The sequence below is a fragment of the Peromyscus maniculatus genome, chromosome 6 (genome assembly GCF_049852395.1).
Source record: "Peromyscus maniculatus bairdii isolate BWxNUB_F1_BW_parent chromosome 6, HU_Pman_BW_mat_3.1, whole genome shotgun sequence".
Lineage (NCBI taxonomy): Eukaryota > Metazoa > Chordata > Mammalia > Rodentia > Cricetidae > Peromyscus > Peromyscus maniculatus.
In genome coordinates this window covers 66402878-66423503 of record NC_134857.1, presented here as the reverse complement: position 1 = coordinate 66423503, position 20626 = coordinate 66402878, and the positions used below count along the sequence as shown (strand labels likewise).

The following is a 20626-nucleotide window of genomic DNA, read 5'->3' as shown; positions in this document are numbered from 1 at the left end:
AGTAAGTTCCAGGAAATGCGCAAAGCTACACAGAGAAACCCTGTCTCGAAAAACAAAACAAAAAAAAAATCAGTGCATTCTAGTGTCTCTCCTTTCACTCCTGTCTCCATCTCCCACCTCGTGTTCTCCCTTTCCTCCGTCTCCGTCCGTAAGCGCTGCATGTCTCTTATTTCTGCGATACTATCCTGAAACATACACACACCTCCATATACGTGTATGTACTGAAAACCACAACAGCGACACTGTAGGCACCCTGATGAGCCCAGGTTCCCCTCCACTTCAGAGTTTGCTCACCTAGGACCGTCTCAGAACCGAGGTGTTCTTCGGCTGGGCTCCCTGAGGTGGGCAAAACGTCATCGTCAAAGCTGATGAGGTCGATGTCCCCCAGGGTCTTGCTCTGTAGAGCTGGAACTGGAGGGTTGGCTGGAGGCCCTTCTCCCGGTGACCTGAACGCTTTGGCTTGTGATGCTACTGAGAGGCGGGGAGGGACCGAAACCAATTTTGGTGGAACTGAAGTGTAAGTTGGGGCATCTGGGGAGGCTGATTTCTTCGGCGGCAAAGGCCGGGGCGCTGGAGTTGGGACTTTCTTCCCTGCATCAGGGCTCTCGGCCATGGGCCTTCCTCCTGAAATCTCATGGTTCACGCTGCGTGTAAGGCCAGGAGTTGGTTTCTTTGGCAATTCAGGTTTGGTTACTGGGATGCTTCCGGCGTCTTGTGGCGATGAGGATGGGGTGAGCCCTTCTCTGGAAGTAACCTTGAGCCTGTTTCCGGCCCACGAGTCCCACTGTCCGGAAGCCCTGTTAGCAGCTGGCTTGGGTGCCACCAAGGGTTTCCCTGAGGAAACAGCAGGCTTCGGGGGAACTGTGCGGGGAATGATCTCTGGCTTCTTGGGCGGTTCTGAGATTTCCGTGTTAGTCTGACCCTCAAATGCTTTGATCCTGGAAACGATAGTGTTTTGGCTTTGTTCTGTGTTCATAATGTTCATCACGGCCTGGCTATCTAAGTTACAGGTGCTGTCCAGCAGACACTGGGGTGGCCAGTCTTCTCTGAGGCCCGCTGGGCTCTTCCGGCTACCTTTCTCTTCTTCACTGTTAGTATCTCTAGCTACTGGTCTGAGGTTGTTTTTTGATCTTGGTCTTGGCACTGGACATCTTGTAGCGCTGGGGTTTTCAGGACAATTTTGCTCTTCAGAAATATCAAAGACTATTAAAGGTGCCACACTGGGTGGGACATCACCAGCTGAGGCTGCTGGAGACGCCTGAAGAGGCTTGAGAGGCGCCTGCAGAGCTGGCAGGACCAAAGGAAGAGAGCAAAGTTACGGTGTTATCATTTGAAAGTGAAAAAACGTAGCGGAGGATATGTAGATTTTTAAAAATATACATATAGGCTACCAAGAGATTTGGTAATTGTAAAACCACCGGGGAACTGTGTGTGGTCAGTTTACAGGGTTATACAACTTGCATTTGTTTACATAACACAGTCATTTAAAATACCATTAGATTCCTGGTTCTCATTAGACATCACCCGAACCGTTTCTATCTGATGGTCGAAACTCCCAACAACTTTAATGCTTTCCTTGCCAAGGCAAGTCACTCTCATCCCTATCTCCTCGATGAAATCAATCCTCTGAAGAAGCACAGAGGGCAATCTCCGTTAGCATCTTACCAGCTGGACCTGCTAAATGTAGAACCCTCCTCAAGGGGAGCAGGGGGGACCCATGCTAATGCAGAGCCTGAGTTAAACAGAGGATGTTTCTGCAACATGGACCAGAGATTGGGGTTGCAGCTCCCAGGAAAGCTCTATCATAGCAATCACTGCGATACCCGAATTAAGAAAGCACAGTGACCTCGGAGCTAGGAAGCAGGCCTCAATAAATTATGCACGACTTGCAAATTATTTTAAAGGCTGGGGGCCAGCTGATCCCTGCCCTAGACCTAGGCCCGAATTAGGGAAGACAGATTGCTTGCATTACTTGGAGGCAGATCGCTGTCTATTTCTTCCGGAAAGTCGGTCTGAGTGGCGGAAGTGCTGGTGCTCCTCGGTGTGGCAGCGGCATTATTGTTATTTGTAGTGTTCACCTGAACCTGGTTGATTTCTTTTATCACTTGCTCATAGGAGGGCGGGAGCTGGAAAGCAAAGAAAGAAAATTGTCTCCATCCACAGGCAACAGGCAAGGCGCGTCAAGGCTCCCTGGGAAGAAAAGTCTTTGAATTTAAACTGGAAAAGAGAAAGCCAAGAGGCGCCGCGGTGTTTAGTTACGAACCTCAGCAGGAACCAAGTCATTTGGTCTCCAAGGGCCTGCTGCAGGGGTGGAGGGGAATCCCAGTCCTGGTGGCGGAGCTCCAGGGAACCACGAAGCCGGCCTCAGTGGCTCTGCGGCCACGATGGTGATCTCGGGGCGCCTGGAAGGTGGAGTCCCAGTGAGGTTCTCAGGTAGGAAACAAGCTACCATCATCAGAGACTCATGACGGCAACCACTTCCCAAGAAAACGACCCATTAGAGGCCTCAGAAGGGCCTTTCTGGTGCTGTGGCTGCACAGTCTAGCCAGGCAGGCTTCGAGGGGGCGAATGACCATCATCCCCCAAGGATCTTGAAAAGGGAGAGAATTAGGCCCAGTGCATTTAGACCTGCTTTGGTTGATAGTGGACAGGGCTAATTAAGGCCTTTCAGCTTGATTCCACAGCTCTGCTGTTGGCCAGCCGACCGCACAAATGTGTGGCGTATGGTGGAAAAGCGTGCTGGTCCTTGACTTGTTTGGTTTTCTGTGATGATAAGGTATATATAGAGTGAAAGTTACCATGTGATGCCTATCATTGTTCTCTCTATCTATCTATCTATCTATCTATCTATCTATCTATCTATCTATCTATCTACACACACACTCTTTTTTTTTTTTTTTTTTGAGACAGGGTCTCATTGTGTAGCTCTGGCTGTCCTGGAGCTCACTCTGTAGACCAGGCTGGCCTTGAACTCAGAGATTCCCCCTGCCTCTGCCTCTGCCTCCTGGGTGTTGGGATTAAAGGGGTGCACTGCTACACCTGGCTTCTGAATTTACATTTTTATGTTTAATTTTCAACTTGCTTTTCTGGCAAACTCCAGCTGTGTGACCCTGGGAAAGCCAGTCAACTTCTCTGAATTTCAGTTTCTAATCTAACAAACAGAAATAGTGGTATTTATTTTGTCTTCTCTAGCACTCTGTGAAAACAGAATATATGTTATCAAAACTGTGCATGCATACACATTCTCCTGCTAGCTTGTGAAGTATGATAACCTTATCATTAATTAAGTTTGAACTGAATTCCCTAAAACCCCTGCTGATAGCCTTTTCTAACTGAGTAAGAGCTGCCTGTTAATGTTGAGCACTATAAATAGACATTAATCCCCATGACAACCTGTGAGGTAGGTGTGGCCAGCACCATTTTACAGAGACAGACATGGAAGCTAAGGAGGTACAGTAGCTTGTCCAAGGTCACATGGTCGGAAAATACTGAAGTCGGGATTTGAACTTGGCTCTGTCTCAGTCTAGAGTCCTTCTGCTGGGATAAGGGCTCACACCTGCCATCCTGACACCAGAGGGCTGAGACAGGGAGGTTGCAGCAAGTCTGAGGCTTCCCAGGGCTACTGAATGAGTTCCAGACCAGTCTGGGCTACTGAAGGAGACTGGCTCCTCTCTCCACCGCCCCAAACAGTCTGTTCTTCATTACTCTTTACTGTACTTTCAATTAAGCTGGAAGCAGGGATGTTGACTCATAAAACTATCCATTCATTTATCTGCCCGTCCATTCTTTTGTCTATCTACTTTCCATTCATTCTACTATCCATCCATCTATCTTTTTATCTGTCTACCCGTCCATCCATCCACCCACCCACCCACCCACCCACCCATCCACCCGCCCATCCATCCATCCATCCATCCACCCATCCATCCACCCACCCACCCATCCATCCACCCATCCATCCACCCACCCATCCATCCATCCATCCATCCATCCATCCATCCATCCATCCATCCATCCATCCATCCATCCACCATCTGTCCATCCATGCACCATCTGTCCATCCATGCACCATCCATCCATCCATCCATCCATCCATCCATCCATCCACCATCCGTCCATCCATCCACCATCCACCCACCCACCCACCATCTATCCATCCACCCACCATCCGTCCATCCATCCTTCTATTTCTTCTCTTTCACCACTCTTTTTCTATTCACCTCTGTACCATTTATCCATCCACACACCTATCCAGCCTCTTCTTTTGACCTTCTAACCCATTTTCTATCCTGCCCTCTGTTTGCTTATCTAGGCAACATTTACTTATAAAGAACAGATTATTTCTCTAAGTCATTATAATAATATTTTACATCTAACAGTTGCTTAATAATTAACTTAAAATTGAATCCAGCAAACATAGAAGACTCTTTTAAGGCCTGTGTTACTTCTCTAAAGCAAAACCTTCATTTCTCAAACTTACGGATTGATTCAGAGATGTGTTCTGAGGCAGAGCTCAGTGCAACACTGCTTATGAAGGCAAAATAATCTGCCAACTGATGAGATACTTTAATTTACATTATCAGAATATAATAAATGTAACCATACCTCCTATCCCGATGAAGGTCACTCTGAATACAGGTCCGAGAAGCTATGAGGAAAAAAATAAACTAGTGAGCACCATATTAGTACAATCAGTGAAGATTCGATTTCTATAGAGTATACAATTAGAAATAAGTTAACTTATACAGGACACATATAGAAGGTATTACTTTTAATACCGCTAAGAAAAATAAATCAAAATGATCTTTGAATATGGCAAGGTAATTATAATCATATATTTGTATTACAGAAGAAAATAATAGATTTCAAATAGCATCTAAAATATGTCATTCTGAAAATCACAGTGTGAAGAATGAACACAGAAAAGAGTTATTAGAAAGAAACCACATGGCGGGGCATTGAGATTATGACATGAAATAACAATGGGAAGAAAAACTGAAAGTTTATCTACAGGACTACCCTATTACAATAGTTTAAATTTCTATTGTAAAAAGTGTAGAAGTAACACATTTTAAAAATTTGTTTTCTAACTTTTTTGACCTTTATAGCAGTTTTAGTGATTAAAGAAATAATAATAAATATAAAGGTACTCAAAACACGTTCATAACCATTTTTATAACACACATTTTTGTGTGTGAAGCAGTGACTTTTCCCTCAAGTCTCAAACTCAAAACTCTCCATGGCAGCCAGCTATGGTGGCACAGGTCTTTAGTCCCAGTGCTGAGGCAGAGGCAAGTAGATCTCTGTGAGTCCAGTGCTAGCCTGGTCTACATAGTGAGTTCCAGGCTGGTCCAAGTTACATAGTGAGACTGCTTACTCACCTCACCCGACCCCAAATAAAAGCTCCATGGCTTAAATTTTTCCTGAATTTTATTTATAAAACAAATCAATTCAATAGGACAATGTGGCAGATGGGTCACATTTGGAGATCCATTTTGATATAACGGAACATTATCTTGATTTTCAAAGATCCCTTTAGTGAGTGGTATCTTCAACTACTCTACCGTAAAGACTCGCACAGAAGGGCATTTGTTTGTGAGACAGACTACTCCAACGGTGGCTTTCACTGCCAGCCTCTCTGTTACACTCTCTCGGTGCTTCTAATTTGGGAAGATTGGAAGTGTGCATCTATCTCTTCTTTCTCTTCCAACTTTTCTCTGAGCATGGCTGCCAGAGCTGAGGGTGCCACCGGTGAATGCAGGAATGAAATCTGGACTACACTTAGAGCTGGGACAGCTGAACCTGTACTGGGCTGCATAGGTGAAACCCCCCAAGACATGAAACCCAAACCCATGTAGGGATCTCGACTTGGAACATGCTCATAGCATCATCTGGCTCCACCAACAGCTGATTTCGCATCAAAGCTGAGCCACCCTGAGGGACGTTTATCTACTAGGACAGGAGAGGAGGTCAGAGCTCTGTTTGAGATGTCTGATTGGTAAGAAGGTTTCATTGCGTCAGAATTGCCCAAGTGTGCTGCAGTCACGTCCCCACCATCACCACGGAAGCTGGTATGAAGCAGATATTGCACTTTCCCCAAGACTTAAGTCTTATTGGCATAAACGTACCTCTTCCACGGGGCATTGTGCTGTGTACTATTCATGAGTGCTAAGGGAGAAAAAGAAGGGGTTACAGAAGAGGAAAGGGAGGGAAAGGGTGAACCAGTTGCCTATGCTCTATGAGGCAAGACCACCTGCCACGCTGCTTTTTACCTAGGAGATACTGCCTCTACTCTCAAGGAGCCCGTTCTAAAGATCCGTCTGTGGGGAAGATCTCCAAGTTCTCCCTGATCTGCTCACTTAAATGGAGATGAAAAGTTGACGGACCATAGTTTCAGATGGTAAGAAGTAAGCTGAGATGTCGATTTGTAATGTTACCACCAATACAGAACCCTCCACATTTTAGTGAGAGCATAAGCTTGGATAGACCCTCCTGATCTTCCTTAAACCACAGGAAGAGAGACGCTTATTCAAGTCAGCAGCCCGAGGTCACACAGCTGTGACGGTGGGCAAGGTTGGAAGAGTTTGTTTCTGGAAATTGTTTGACTCCTGTGGTACTGGGTGAGTGGGATGTTAGTTCTGATCCTAAATTATATAAAATTATCTATTAAATGATTAGAGGAAACAGAAGGATTTTTAGGTTATAAATGTCCTTGTTACAGAATCACCTTATTGGTAAAAGTCACAATAATAAAAAACTCAATGGCTACATTGTTTTGGACAGGGTGTGAGCGGATGCCTGTGACCTGACATCAAGGTCATGAAGAGTGGCGAACTTCAAGTAAGAAGTCCAGTCCCCATCTCAGCTCTACCTTGTGAACTATTCACCTCCCTAGACTCAGCTTCCCTGCAGCTGTAAAGCAGGGTTAGCTCACAGTCTGCTGACGGTGTTGCTTCCCAAGTGTGAGACAGTCCCAACTCATGGTATGGAAACGGTGTCAGCTAAATTTGAATTCTACAGACATATTTGTCTAAAAAGGCTAAAGAAATGGCCAAGAGTTGTGGCACATGCCTATAATCTCAGCACTTCGGAGGCAAGAGAATCACTATAAGCTCAAGGCCAGCCTGGTATACATGAGTTCCAGGCTAGCCTGGGCTATATAACAAAACCCTGTCTTTAAAAAACAAAGAAAATAAACAGAGGGAAAAAAAGATAATGAAAGGTCATATAGATCCAATTAGCACACATAAAAAAAAACTTTAAAAAATATTTAGGACTCATAAGAATGAATGTATAAAGATCCACCATAGACTGGAACTAGAATCAATATTAAAGAATTTGAAAAGCAATTGGCTGTAGAATATCGCCTTAAAAAAGTAACGAAGGCTCTCTTCTTGTCAGTGTTAGATGGTTGAATCTGGGGTAGTAAAACATACTTTTGTTTTTTTTTTTCCAAGACAGGGTTTCTCTGTGTAGCTTTGGAGCCTGTCCTCACTCTGTAGCCCAGGCTGGCCTTCAACTCACAGAGATCCGACTGCCTCTGCCTCCCGAGTGCTGGGATTAAAGGCGTGCACCACCACCACCCCACTAAATCATGCGTCTTAAATAGCTGCTAAGATTAAAAAAAAAAAAAAATCTACAACTTTTTCTTTAAATTTTTTTTTTCCTTTTTAAATTAGTGGCTAGGGAGATGGCTCAATGGTTAAGAGCAGTGGCTGCTCTTCCAGAGGTCCCAGGTTCGATTCCCAGCACCCACCATCAGTAACTATTTATATGGATGTTTGTCTGCAAGTACGTCTGTGTACTCTGTGCATGCCTGGTGCCCACAGAGGCCGGAGAGGAGTATTGGATCCCCGAGGACTAGATCACAGATGTCTGTGAGCTACCAGGTGAGTTCTGGAAATCAAACCTGGCGATTCCGGAAGAGCATCCAGTGCTCTTAACCCCCGAGCCATCTCTCCAGCCCTACAACTGTTCTTAAACAGACTAAAGGAGGAATGGGGGTGGTAATCATTCCTCATTTTGTTGATAGGAATGGGAATGCTCCATCTATCTGGCCTTCTTGTCTAGCAACGGAAGAAATGCAGACACTTGTGTAGCTGTTATGATGGGAGGGACACGTAGGAATTGAAGGACAATTGGGTCATTAGAACCCCGGATCTAGCTCAGGTTCCCTTTGCTCCATCTCCCCCGTCCCTCAGCTAGGGCTGCTGCGCCACCTTCCTCTTCTCTCACGCCCCAGTTGATCCCCGGTGACAGCTGCCCCCCCCCCCCCCCCCCCCCGCCAGACGCAAACACCCCCAAGCTTGCTCATCCTCAGCCATCTGCAAACAGATTCTCTCTGCAGGACTCTGCGGACTTCTCACAAGTCAGCCCCTCTCTTCCTGTGACTCCCAAACTTCATTCCATTCATTGTTCAAATGTTCTGCGGTCACTGCTGTCTCCACTGAGCTCCCAGGCGTGGCACGGAATGGCCTGTCCTTGGCCACGGTTGCTCGGTCTCACGGCTCCACTGTAACGTGTTCATCCGTTCACAGCCTCCTCCTTCAGCCTCACAGGCAGCTGTCTCCCGGTTTTGCTGCTACCCTGGCCACTCTGTTTTTGGTTTGTTCTGCCTTTCTCCTCAGCTGCCCCCTCTTTAAGCCTTGCACAGTCTAAGCAAACTCCACCCTGGGGACTCTGTGGGGAGTTAGGTACAAAGCGGAACTCTGTCCTAACAGAGTCCTCACATCCCGGGGAAGGAGAGGGAAGATGCCAGGCAGTGACAACATGCTCCCCTCCTCAGCAGGCAAGGATTCACAGAGATGACCACACATCTCCTCCAGTACTGTCCCTTAACGGGAAGAGCTTTAAGAGACACCAAAAGATTCTGTTTCTTGTTATTTTTTTTTCCCTCCCAAGGTGAGTGCCAGGGACCAAACCCCAGTCCTCTGAAAGAACAGCAAGTGCTCTTAACCACCGACCTTCTCTCTACCCCCAGACGACATATTTTTATGAACTGCCACTGTATTGAGTTTTCACTGTAATTGTTCAAATCCATGTTCTTCATGACCTGTGGACGCCTTAAATTCATATTATATATTAAAAGTTATGTTCCTAAAAATAGACTATATTCTTTCTAGTGTGGTGATCTTGGCTCAGATACTGAGTGAAATATCTAAAATCACATCTTTACTTTTTCTGTAACAGGTAATCCATGTCCTGTTTAAATAAAGACCTTTTCAGAACCTTTATTTACAAAATGTTAAAGTCCTATACCAACAGCAAATTATAAAACACCAATCCAAGGGGTAAAGACACGAAATATAAATGTTAAGTTTGGAGAGAATTCTACTTACGGCACTTCTATTTTTATAGGTAGAAGTATGAGCCTGTCTTTACAGACATACAAATATATATATTTATGTATAAATATATATATAATTATATTTATAATTTTAAAAATTTTATGAAGCCAGGCAGTGGTGGCACACACCTTTAATCCCAGCATCTGGGAGGCAGAGGCAGGCAGATCTCTGAGTTCGAGGTCAGCCTGGGCTACAGAGTGAATTCCAGGATAGCCAGGGCTACACAGAGAAACCTATCTTGACCTCCCTCCCTTCAAAAAAAAATTTCATGAAGAAAGCAAATTAATCAAAACAGAGAGGATTTAATATTCTTTTTATTTTTTGTTTTATGTGTCTGGGTCTTTTGCTTGCCTGTATGTCTGGACACCCTGAAAATGCCTAATGTCCTTTAGTCCAGAAAGGGCATCTGGTCCACTGGAACTGGAGTTACGGACAGTTGTGAGCTGCCATGTGGGTGCTGAGAATTGAACCCAGATCCTCTGGAAGAACAGCCCGTGATATTAACCACTGAGCCATTTCTCTAGCCCAGGGTTTAATATTATTTTTTAAATGCAGCAGGCAGATATCTAATACTTTAGAAAAATTGCTACACAAAATTCCATCTGCTCATAGTCACTGCATTACCAGATTTAGGATTTTCATTTGGTTTTCTGAGACAGGGTCTCATGTAGCCCAGACTGCCCTCAAATTCCAAGGATGATAATGAACTCTGGATCCTCCAGTTCCTACCTCCCACTTGCTAGACTACAGGTACATGCCACCATGCCCAGCTCTGGGTTTTGTTTTAAATTAGTTGATCCTATGAGGGAAAAGTAGAATTCTGAGATACCAGCTTATCAACCTATGACAGGTGAAAAAACCAGCTGTCAAAAATGCATTATTACTTCTTAAGAGAATCTATACTTGCTTAGGCCTTTGTGGATCCATCATACACACCCACTTACTGAGAACTTGAACCATCATTTATAACTACCACAGAGGAAAACACAGAGCAGAAGAAAATGAACTTACATCTCTTGATGACCGCTCTAATGGATGACAAGGGTCCTTGGCTAGAAAAAGAAAGAGAGAAGATGTATTACACATTCATCAGTCCTGAGGAGAACAGTTTTTCACAACGCCAGGTCATTTGGGGGCATAAGCCATTAGTTATTGGTCTCTTTGCAGAACAAAAATTAATGAAAAACTTAAAATTGCCTTTTATATGATGATGCCTTAAAATTACTTAGAAGTTCATAGAATTTCTACAAATTATAGAAACCTACAAATGATACACAAATATGTATGTACATACAAAAATTCATAGAAGCCTACAATTACATCTCCCAGTGAAAATCTGGACACACCTCATCATCAGATAGTATTATTGCATGATACTCAAAAGAGCTTTCCATAGCTCTCCCATAACCTTACAGCAGATCTTAATACACTATCTGATTACCAATTTGACCTAAGGACTCTCAATTTCTTCTTCAGATCAGGCTTTAAAATATCTCAACCCAACAAAGAAATCTACTTTTTTCGGGTTCTGTTGAGTAGCTGGTGGTGGCTTCCTGTTGACTTTGTTATAGCCCCTTCTTCCAGTGAGCTTGTTCATTGGTCAAGACGCTCTAGCTACAAAATATGTGAGTTTGATGTTTGTGTTGTTTTTATTCAAATCAGCTGTATTGTCTTTGGGACCATTTAAAAAATGGACAACCAGTTTAATGAGAAGACTGAGGGGGAAAAACCAACAAAATAATTTGTTTATAATATTCCTTACACTTTACACAATAATGGACCAGGTATGGTGGCCATGCCCATATTCCCATTAATACCCAGGAAGCTAAGGCGGCAAGACTGTGTGAGCTGAAGCCAGCCCAGGCTGTACAGTCAACTGAAAGTCTGGGATTTGGAGATATATACATCACATCCCAGAAAACCACCTACAAAACAGGAAACAAAACATCTTCCATCACGGCTTTTTTATGCGGGCACAAACTATAATTTTGCTTTCCCATTCTCTCCCTGCCCCGCCCCCACTCCGAATATTTATTCTTTGACTACAGCGAAACACATATGACCTCCTGCATTTTGGAAAAATGCAATTACTTGTGATTTTATAAACAGGGATGTGGTCAGCCTGATTTGCATCCCCAAAGAGGAACCTAGTGAGCTATGGAATGGCTTGTGTTTCTGTTCTGTGTGCCCTGGATGTAGCTCACATCACCATGCATTAACTTTTGAATTAAAGCAATATATTATGTAACAGAAAAAAAGGAAGCACTGTTCTGTAAGAACTCTGCTCCACAAATATAAAGGAATAATGATATTTCAGTAGTCTGAATTAATATCATAACACACTGTGTTGGACTAGAATGTTAGAAACTGTAAAAAATAGGAGAAAGTGTAGTTGCATGAAGTGAGTGAAAAAAAAATCTTACAGTTCTAAAATTTGGATAAGCTTCATACTTAAGAGGTAGAGAATGAAGGTTTGTAAAAGGGGGCCAGGGATGAGTTGGCAGAGTACTGCTTGAAGTTTGATTCCGAGCACCACATACGTCAGCTGTGGAGGCGCAGGCTCGGAACCCCATCACTCTGGAAACAGAGGCAGAAGGCGCTTCAAGCTCATCCTCAGCCACAAAATGAGTTTGTGGCCCACCTGGGCTCTGTGAGACCCTATCTTTAAAAAGCAAACAAAGAAAACTAATTGTGATCCAACTGGAGTGACTTTCAAGGAGGGGCACTGACTGTACGCAGGCTAACACACACGGCACACGCTCATCCATCTGCTACCGAGCTACATTTCCAGCCCCAGGGAAGGGCTTTGGCTAAAATTAAAAACTGTGATACAACAAAAAAGAATTTCTAAACTGGGAGTGATGGGCACACTTATCATCCCAGCCCTTGGAGGGTGAGTCTGAGGCTAGCCTGAGTTCATAGCCAGATGTAGGTGAGCTTCAGCTACTTGGCAAGCTTGTGTCTCAAAACTAAAAGAAAAACAACAACAACAAAAAAACCCAAAACAAAAACAAAAAACAAACAACAACAACAAAAAAACTAAACAAAACACCCAAAGCAAAACAAAAACAACAAAAAACAAACAAACAAAATCTTTCTGCAATTAAATCTCTGAAATCTATAAGGAAAAGGTACATGAGTTCGAATTCACTCACCTTTGGTCACTGACAGGCCAATTTCTGATTGTTAAGATCAATACCATGTGTATGTAGCTGTACTAACTGAACTCAGTGGGTCATACAAAGAAGATATCAGGGTGGGAGGGGCCATGTTGAGGGGCAGGTCTGGGAGAAGGGGAGGCAGTGGGTGGATATAATCAAGATACATTGTATACAGGTATGGATTTATCAAAGAATAAGTAAAAATATTCTTTAAAAAGATCAGCTGGGCGGTGGTGGCGCATGCCTTTAATCCCAGCACTCAGGAGGCAGAGGCAGGCGTATCTCTGTGAGTTCAAGGCCAGCCTGGGCCTTGAACTCACAGAGAGTTCCAGGAAAGGTGCAAAGCTACACAGAGAAACCCTGTCTCAAAAAACCAAAAAAAAAAAAAAAAAATCAATAATGTGCCTGGTTATGGTGGCACATTGGCACATGACTTTAATCCCAGAAGTAGAGGCAGATGGATCTCTGTGAGCTTGAGGCCAACCTGATCTACAGAGCTAGTTCTAGGACAGCTGGAGCTACATAGTGAGACCCTGGCTGAAAAAACCAAAATGATCAATAATACAAGATCAAGTTTTACCAGGCACTTTTCTATTCATCTTTTTCAAAGATAAGTAAATCATATAAAGGATAGAAACAACTAATTTCAATGAGTTACATTCATATGCTACATATTTGTTGGGGGAGACAGGCTGGTAGGCTGTATGATGTGTCTACCTGTTGACTGGCACTACATCCATGTCAAAAAGAAGGGTACAAAATCAGCTAGAGACAGACCTACTTCCCCACTTCTGTGACAGGCCATTCTATTAACTTCCTGTTGCTCTTTTGACTATAAAATGAAGATATGATTTCTATCCTCTAGCTGGCTGCTAAGACTCAAAGGGAAACAATATAAAGTATATTAACCCAGAACTGCTACATATCAGACTTAAAAATGTTGTATTTCCTACTCTACTTTCCGATATTGAAATCTCTATAGTTCATAATATACATGGCTGAAATTTTGTTTTGTTTTTGAGATAGACTCTAGCATGTTCTGGGCTCAAACTAATCATGTGGTTGAGGATGACCTGGAATTTCTGATGCTTCTGCCTCTGTCTCTGGAATACTGGGGTTATGGGCGCATGTTACTACACCTAGATTATATGGTGCTATGGATTGAACTCAAGGCTTCACCCATGACAAGCAAGCATTCTGTCAATTGTCCTACATCCCCAGCCAGGCTGAAAATTTCAGAGCTACTGAGTCAACACCTGTTGGGCTGACCTAGAGTTACCATAATCTTGTCCTGAAAATTCAAATATTCTGCATTCCTGTTGGAACTACTATTCTTCATTTAACAAACATTCGGCGTCTCACAAAGCATACTTCTTGTATACCTCATCTCTCATGGAGTTCAAGCAAAGGCAAAGAGAAGAAGCCACAAACTTTAGTAACATGTTCTTATTCCCACTGTAAACACAGACAGTCCTCTGTTCTTTTAGGTCCCCTTCCCAGGATGTGTTCTACAAAATGACCATGGTGATCAGTGGCTCTGTTGATTTAGTTTTGTATTGCTTTAAGTCTATTAAAAAGAAATTCTATAAAAAGTTCAAAGATCACGGAAAATGCTTTCAACTGTTATAACTACAGAACATTTAAAACTGGAGTGTGCTGCCCTGTCCTTCCTAATTCTCTCTCTTTTTTTTTCATACATGCATGTCTTGACTTCCTAATTAGACTGCAGGTTTCTCAAGGAGAAATAATGGCTTCTCCCCATTTTCACAGAGCAGCTCACTGGAACTGCACTGTGTGCTCGCTGGACTAACGTGAACTCAATCCTGCTTGCAGGCAGAAAGAAATATAATTGAACTCGTTCCAGTGATTCCACCCACGACCCACCACTCAGCACACAAATCCGCAGGACTGATTTTGCTGCTGGTTTTCTCCTCTTGATATCAATACCCAGCTATGCCCTGTCATGTACCACTGGCCCAAGGTGTCTGTGTCTAAAACCAGGAACTGTTCCCTGGGCCTGGTGGCACACACCTATAATTCAGCCCTGAGGTGACCAAGGTAGGAGGATGTGAGTTCAAGGCCAGTCTGGGTTACACAGTAAGACCTTGGTTCAAAAACTCAATAACCTGGGGATATAGCTCGGTGGCAGAGCACGTGACTCACGTGTTCTGAGCCTTGGGTCCATAGCCAGCAGGGGAAAGTAAAGTACTTTTCATACAGGACATCACCTTGACAAGCATCTGGCACTCACCGGAGGACTGGCCTAGCTACCAGCAATGGATGGCAGAGCAGCGATCAAGTTGGCCTTACTGCATGATGGTACTTTAGACTCCAACACTTGATTTGGTAACAGAAGGAAACTGTAAGTGTCAGTTCATAGAATATCAGGAGTGAAGTTTTTATTGTTTTTGTTTGTTTTTGTTTTTTGTTTTTCGAGACAGGGTTTCTCTGTGTAGCTTTGCGCCTTTCCTCAAACTCACAGAGATCCGACTGCCTCTGCCTCCCGAGTGCTGAGATTAATTAAAGGCGTGCGCCGCCGCCGCTGCCACCGCTGCCGCTGCCACCACCACCACCCAGCAAGTTTTTGTTTTTGTAACTGCATACTATATTTAAGAGATTCTCTCACTATAAGACTCCAGTAGCCCCCAATAAACGGGGCACAAACAGCTAGACTGCTAGTTTCAAGCCATGTGTAACATACAGTAACACACTATGATGCTCATCAGATAAAATGTGTCTCGGTTGGGCTCTTTATATGATGGGGAGCAGGCATAACTCATTTGTCAAGAAACGTGTGGCATAATGTCCAGTCGGCACCTGAGAAAGGTAGCATTTACTGCAACGTGTCCAGTGTGACCTCTAACCTCTTCATATGTGAACACAGAGAGGACTATGAGTCTGACGGATAACTGTGCTCAGTAAACACCTATTGAGCGAACCAAAGAATTAAGTAACTGAAACAGATCTTTTCTGGGGTATTTGTTACCTTTCTTCTACAGCCAACCTAGCCTGATCTAAGGAAAGTTTCTACAAAAATCCTAAAAAGGAGGGGATATAACTCAGTGGAAGAAAGAGGCCTGGGTCCTAGCCCCAGAAAAGAGAAAAGGAAAGAAAACACAAACAGATATGTAGCGATGGAGCAGAATTACATTTTAACAGCATGTTAATTCAAGAATTACACTAAGTACCAAAGCAACAAACCCAGCTAAGACTTGGTCTCTGCCCTGCTATGGGATGTTTTGTATGCTGTGAATGTCTTGCTCTGATTGGTTGATAAATAAAAAGCTGATTGGCCAGTAGCCAGGCAGGAAGTATAGGCAGGATAGGCAGAGAGGAGAATTCTGGGAATAGGAAGGCTGAGTCAGGATGCTGCCAGCCGCCAAATGAGAAGCAAGATGTAAAGATACCGGTAAGCCACGAGCCATGTGGCAAAGTATAGATTTATAGAAATGGGTTAATTTAAGATGTAAAATCTAGCTAGTGAGAAGCCTGAGCCAATAGGCTATACAATTCATAATTAATATAAGCCTCTGTGTGTTCATTTGGGTCTGAGTGGATGTGGGATGTGGGAGCTGGGTGGGCACAGGAAAACTTTCAGTTACACTGCCCCATGAAGCCAGCTTCCAGTGAGTTCCTTACAGACACAGAAATGCCTTCTAACTTATATTTCTGTTTTCTTCAAAGCGAAATTTAGAACTAGCCTAAAATTTCAATCTAATATTTACTATGCATCTGAAATTTTTTTGGATACCATTTTCTCTACCAGATCATAAACTCTCTCAAGCCATATATATGCACATATGCATACATATATATATATATATTGTGTGTATTATTGTATACATAGATACAATATGTTGGAATGGTGTTGCCTAAAAATCTTAAATTAAAAATATATTACAGCAAGCTTTTAAAAAAAGTCTTGGTATTAAATCCTACACCAAAACAAAACCAAACCCTGCGTAAACAAGCCTCATCAAGATGGACTCATCAAGTCACACCCTGTTTAACAATGCCCGAGAGGCTGTGAACAAAAGAAAAAAGAAACACAGTTGCTGATAGCTGTCACCCTGGTTTAAAAGATCTTTAAGTGCTGGAGAGATGGCTCAGAGGTTAAGAGCACTGACTGTTCTTCCAGAGGTCCTGAGTTCAATTCCCAGCAACCACATGGTGGCTCACAACCATCTATAATGAGATCTGGTGCCCTCTCCTGGCTTGCAGTCACATATGCTATATATATAATAAATAAATAAATATTTTTTTTAAAAAAAAGACCTTTAACTAACGTTGCACACACCCCCTTTAACCCTTCTTTATGGATCCAGGAGAAACCTGGTATTAACTCCTGTGATAGACAGGCATGTTCTGCCTACCCAGAGAAGTCAGGGGGGGCGAAGAACCAGGGGTAGCCATGTGGTCATAATAAAGAACAAAACATTAAAGGCAGAAGCTTCTTTCATTATAGTCCATACCTAAAGTCCTGCTATCTCCACAAGAAGAAACAAACAGCAGGTATACGGCTCCTTTAAAAAAAAAAAATGACCGGGCCAGAGAGATGGCTCAGAGGTTAAGAGCACTGACTGCTCTTCCAGAGGTCCTGAATTCAATTCCCAGCAACCACATGGTGGCTCACAACCATCTGTAATGAGATCTGGCGCCCTCTTCTGGCCTGCAGTCATACATGCTGTATACATAATAAATAAATAAAATTAAAAAAAAAATGACCCCCAAACAAGCTCTGTTCCCTTAGAGACACTGAAAGGTCACAGGAACTGGTGTGGACACCTGTATCTGATTGGCAGACTATTTCCCTTTTAGATCATAGTAAAGAGATGAGGGGAGGGGGCGCTGAGGAAATGGCTCAGGAGTCAGAAGAGTGCTGGCTGCTCTTCCAGAGGACTAAGGTTCGATTCTCAGCATCCACATGATGCCACACATCCGTCTACAACTCCAGTTCCAGGGATCCAATGCCCTCTTCCGGCCCCTGTGGGCACTGCATACACATGGTACACAGACAAAATGCACACAGATCACCTGTACATATTTTTAAAAGGTAAACAAAATTTTACAAAAGGGTGTGCGGGGCTGGAGAGATTGCTGCAAGGTTAAAGGACTCACCCAGCAAGCGGCTAGCACAGAACCTATGTAAACGCCTAGTGTTTGTCGCGGCCCCCCTGAAATTCCAGAGCCCCAAAGGCACAGACAGGACTCCCTGAGCAAGCTAGACCAGGCGTATGAATTGATCTTGGGATTCAATTGAGAGACCCTGCCTCAACCTTGGGTCTCCAATGTGAAGTGTTTCCCTCACCACATGTGTGCCCACACATGTATGAATACACATTTACACTTGTATACGCACCACACACATACATGTGAAAAAAAAGATATAGGAGGAGAAAGTAAGAAGGGTGTGTGGTGATATTTTATTTGTGCTCTAATAAATAAAGCTTGCATAGAGATCAGTGGACAGAACCAGCCACTAGATTGAACACAGAGGTCAGGCAGTGGCAGCACACACACTTTTAATCCTAGCATTCGGGAGGCAGAGATTCATCTGGATCTCTGTGAGTTCAAGGCCACACTGGGAACAGAGCCAGGTATGGTGGCATACGCCTTAAATCCCAGTGCTAGTTAACCATAGAGGTCTGGAGGTCTGTACAGACAGACAGGAAGTGATAGAGCTGGGTGGAAAGAGGAAGTGATGTAGCTGGGCAGAGAGAGGAAGTGAGATGGTAGGGCACAGAAAGGTATATAGGTGTGAGTATATAGGAAGTAGCTCTCTCTTGGGCTGAGGATTTCCTAGTGGTAAGAACTTGTGGCTGGCTCATTCTATTCCTCTGATCTTTCAGCTTTCAGGTTTTTATTAATAAGACCTTATAGCAATTCATCTTACAAGGGTGAGAGGAAGAGAGAAATATATTCCATATACAAACCCTCATCTTTTTATTTGGTCAGGACAGTTTATTTGGCTTCCCTTTTGACATTGCTTCTAAGTCATTTTGAAGCATCCAATATTGAAATCTAGAAGATAGAAATTCCTAGCATAGATCTTTAGTGTCTACTGATGCTATGGCAAAAAAAAAAAAAAAAATATCAGTAACAAAATCTTAAGTTCCAGGAACAGCTGACATTTGGAATTGAGCTAGCAACAAAATACATGACATAAGAGCACGTGTGTGCGGGCAAGCTTCAGGAAGGAGACTTAACTTCAACAAAAATACTGTTCAGACAAGACTAGAGTCACCTCAAGTAATGAGTACAACATCCCCTTATGACTAACACAAAGTCCCTCAAAGATCAGTGGTTTTAACAGAAAGCAACAGGAAAGAAAACAGGTGAGAAACATGATTTTATATTTCTCTATTCTTTATGAGACTAAAATAAAACTGTCAAGAGGGATGGAGGTCTGTTTTTTTTTTCCCTTAAAGCCAAGACAAATACATATTTTAAGCATTTGAAATTGATCAAAACATTAATTGATACTTCAGAAAACTAAGGAAGAAATTAGGTCAGTTTGAAACTTGAGTTTTATGTGATACGAGGCAGATACTTCTTTTTTTTTTATTTTACACTTTAGATGGTAATAAAATGCATAAGTTATTATAAGATACCACAATAAGCCAGGTATGGTGGCACATAACCCCAGTACTTCAGGAGGGTGACTGTTCAGGCCAGCCTCGCCTACATAGGGAGATGTCTCAAAATACTACTCTCTCAAACAAAAGGACTACAGTAGTTCCCACACCAAAAATAACTCTTAAAAATATCTTTTCTGTGGCTGGACAGATGGCTCAGTAACTGCTCTTGCAGAGGACCCAAGTTTAATTCCCAGTACTCACATGGCAGCTCACGACTGTCTGTAATTTTGATTCCCTCATCTGACTTCCAAAGGTATGCATGTACATGTACATGAGGTACATACATACATGCATGCAAAACATTCATACACAGAAAAAATAAATCTTAGAAAATTAAAAATCTTTTATTTATTAATTGATTTTTTGAGATATGTGTTGTAGAATATTATGTTAAGGTGTGTTACTTTTGTTTATGTTGCATTTGTTTAACTCTGTGAACCTGTGTTGCTTTGCCTGTCTAAAACACCTGATGGTCTAATAAATAACTAAACGGCCAATAGCAAGGCAGGAGAGAGAGATAGGTGGGGCAGCAGGCAGAGAATATAAATAGAAGGAGAAATCTGGGAAGGGAGAATTGAAAAGGAGGAGCCAAAGAAGGAGGAGGACTCCAGGGGCCAGCCACCCAGCTACACAGCCAGCCACAGAGGAGAGTAAGATTTACAGAAGAGAACAGGAAAAGCCCAGAGGCAAAAGATAGATGAGATAATCTAAAGTTAAGAAAAGCTGGCTAGAAACTAAGCCAAGCTAAGGCTGGGCATTCATAAGTAACAATAAGCCTCTGTGTGTAAATTTATTTGGGAGCTGGGTGGTGGGCCCCCTAAAAGAGCAAAGACAACCAACAACAGATATGGTCTTGCTATGTTGCCCAAATGGTCTCGAACCAAGCAGTCCTCCTGACTCCACCATCCTGAGTAGCTAAGACTACAGGTGTGTGCACAACTATGCTGAGCTTTAAAAACACCCTAGCCACTCACTGATTTTTGCTCAATGTTCTCTGACATGGTTGTACTCAGAAACAGCTGTAGATCTTGGGAAAGTTATGGCCTTGGTTCCAACAGAATGCAGTGTTACCATAGCAGCTGTGGGTCTTTGGATAAATACAGTACTGTCATTCCATCAATAAGAGGACTAAAACAAAGATTGATGTTGAATAACTATAAGTAGTTTGTTATTCAACAGTGTGTCTTTGTTCTGTTATTCACACTACTATAGGATCTAGCTTATTACTGAGCATGTACCATTCTTCTCTCAAAGGTCAACCTTACTTTGGAAGTAACTTTTTAAAAGACTAGTTTATTTTTAATGGTGTGTGTGTGTGTGTGTGTCTGTGTCTGTCTGTCTGTCTGTCTGCATGCACGCATGCATGCATGCATGCGTGCATCTGAGGGCAGGTGCCTGCAGGGGCCTCAGACTTCTCTAGAGCTGGACTGAAACAGCTGTTAGTTGCCTGACTTGGGCGCTAAGAGTCAAACTCACCTTC

General features: G+C 43.1%; 1 protein-coding gene across 5 annotated transcripts in view; it reads right to left on the bottom strand.

Moving 5' to 3' along the window:
- Nucleotides 1–20626, bottom strand: part of Sh3d19 (SH3 domain containing 19) — a 169984-nt gene that overhangs the window by 42068 nt on the left and 107290 nt on the right. For 3 of the 5 annotated variants that reach the window (XM_042279230.2, XM_076574345.1, XM_076574344.1), the window contains exons 3-8: nucleotides 10359–10399; nucleotides 6129–6168; nucleotides 4606–4648; nucleotides 2264–2402; nucleotides 1973–2126; nucleotides 295–1287 (exon numbers count right to left, since the gene is read on the bottom strand). In XM_042279230.2, the coding sequence (XP_042135164.1) occupies nucleotides 295–1287; nucleotides 1973–2126; nucleotides 2264–2402; nucleotides 4606–4648; nucleotides 6129–6144 (1345 nt within the window). In that variant the 5' untranslated portion in view covers nucleotides 6145–6168; nucleotides 10359–10399. The remainder of the gene's footprint in view (nucleotides 1–294; nucleotides 1288–1972; nucleotides 2127–2263; nucleotides 2403–4605; nucleotides 4649–6128; nucleotides 6169–10358; nucleotides 10400–20626) is intronic. The other 2 variants (XM_076574343.1, XM_006985332.4) reach the window with 1 other exon arrangement.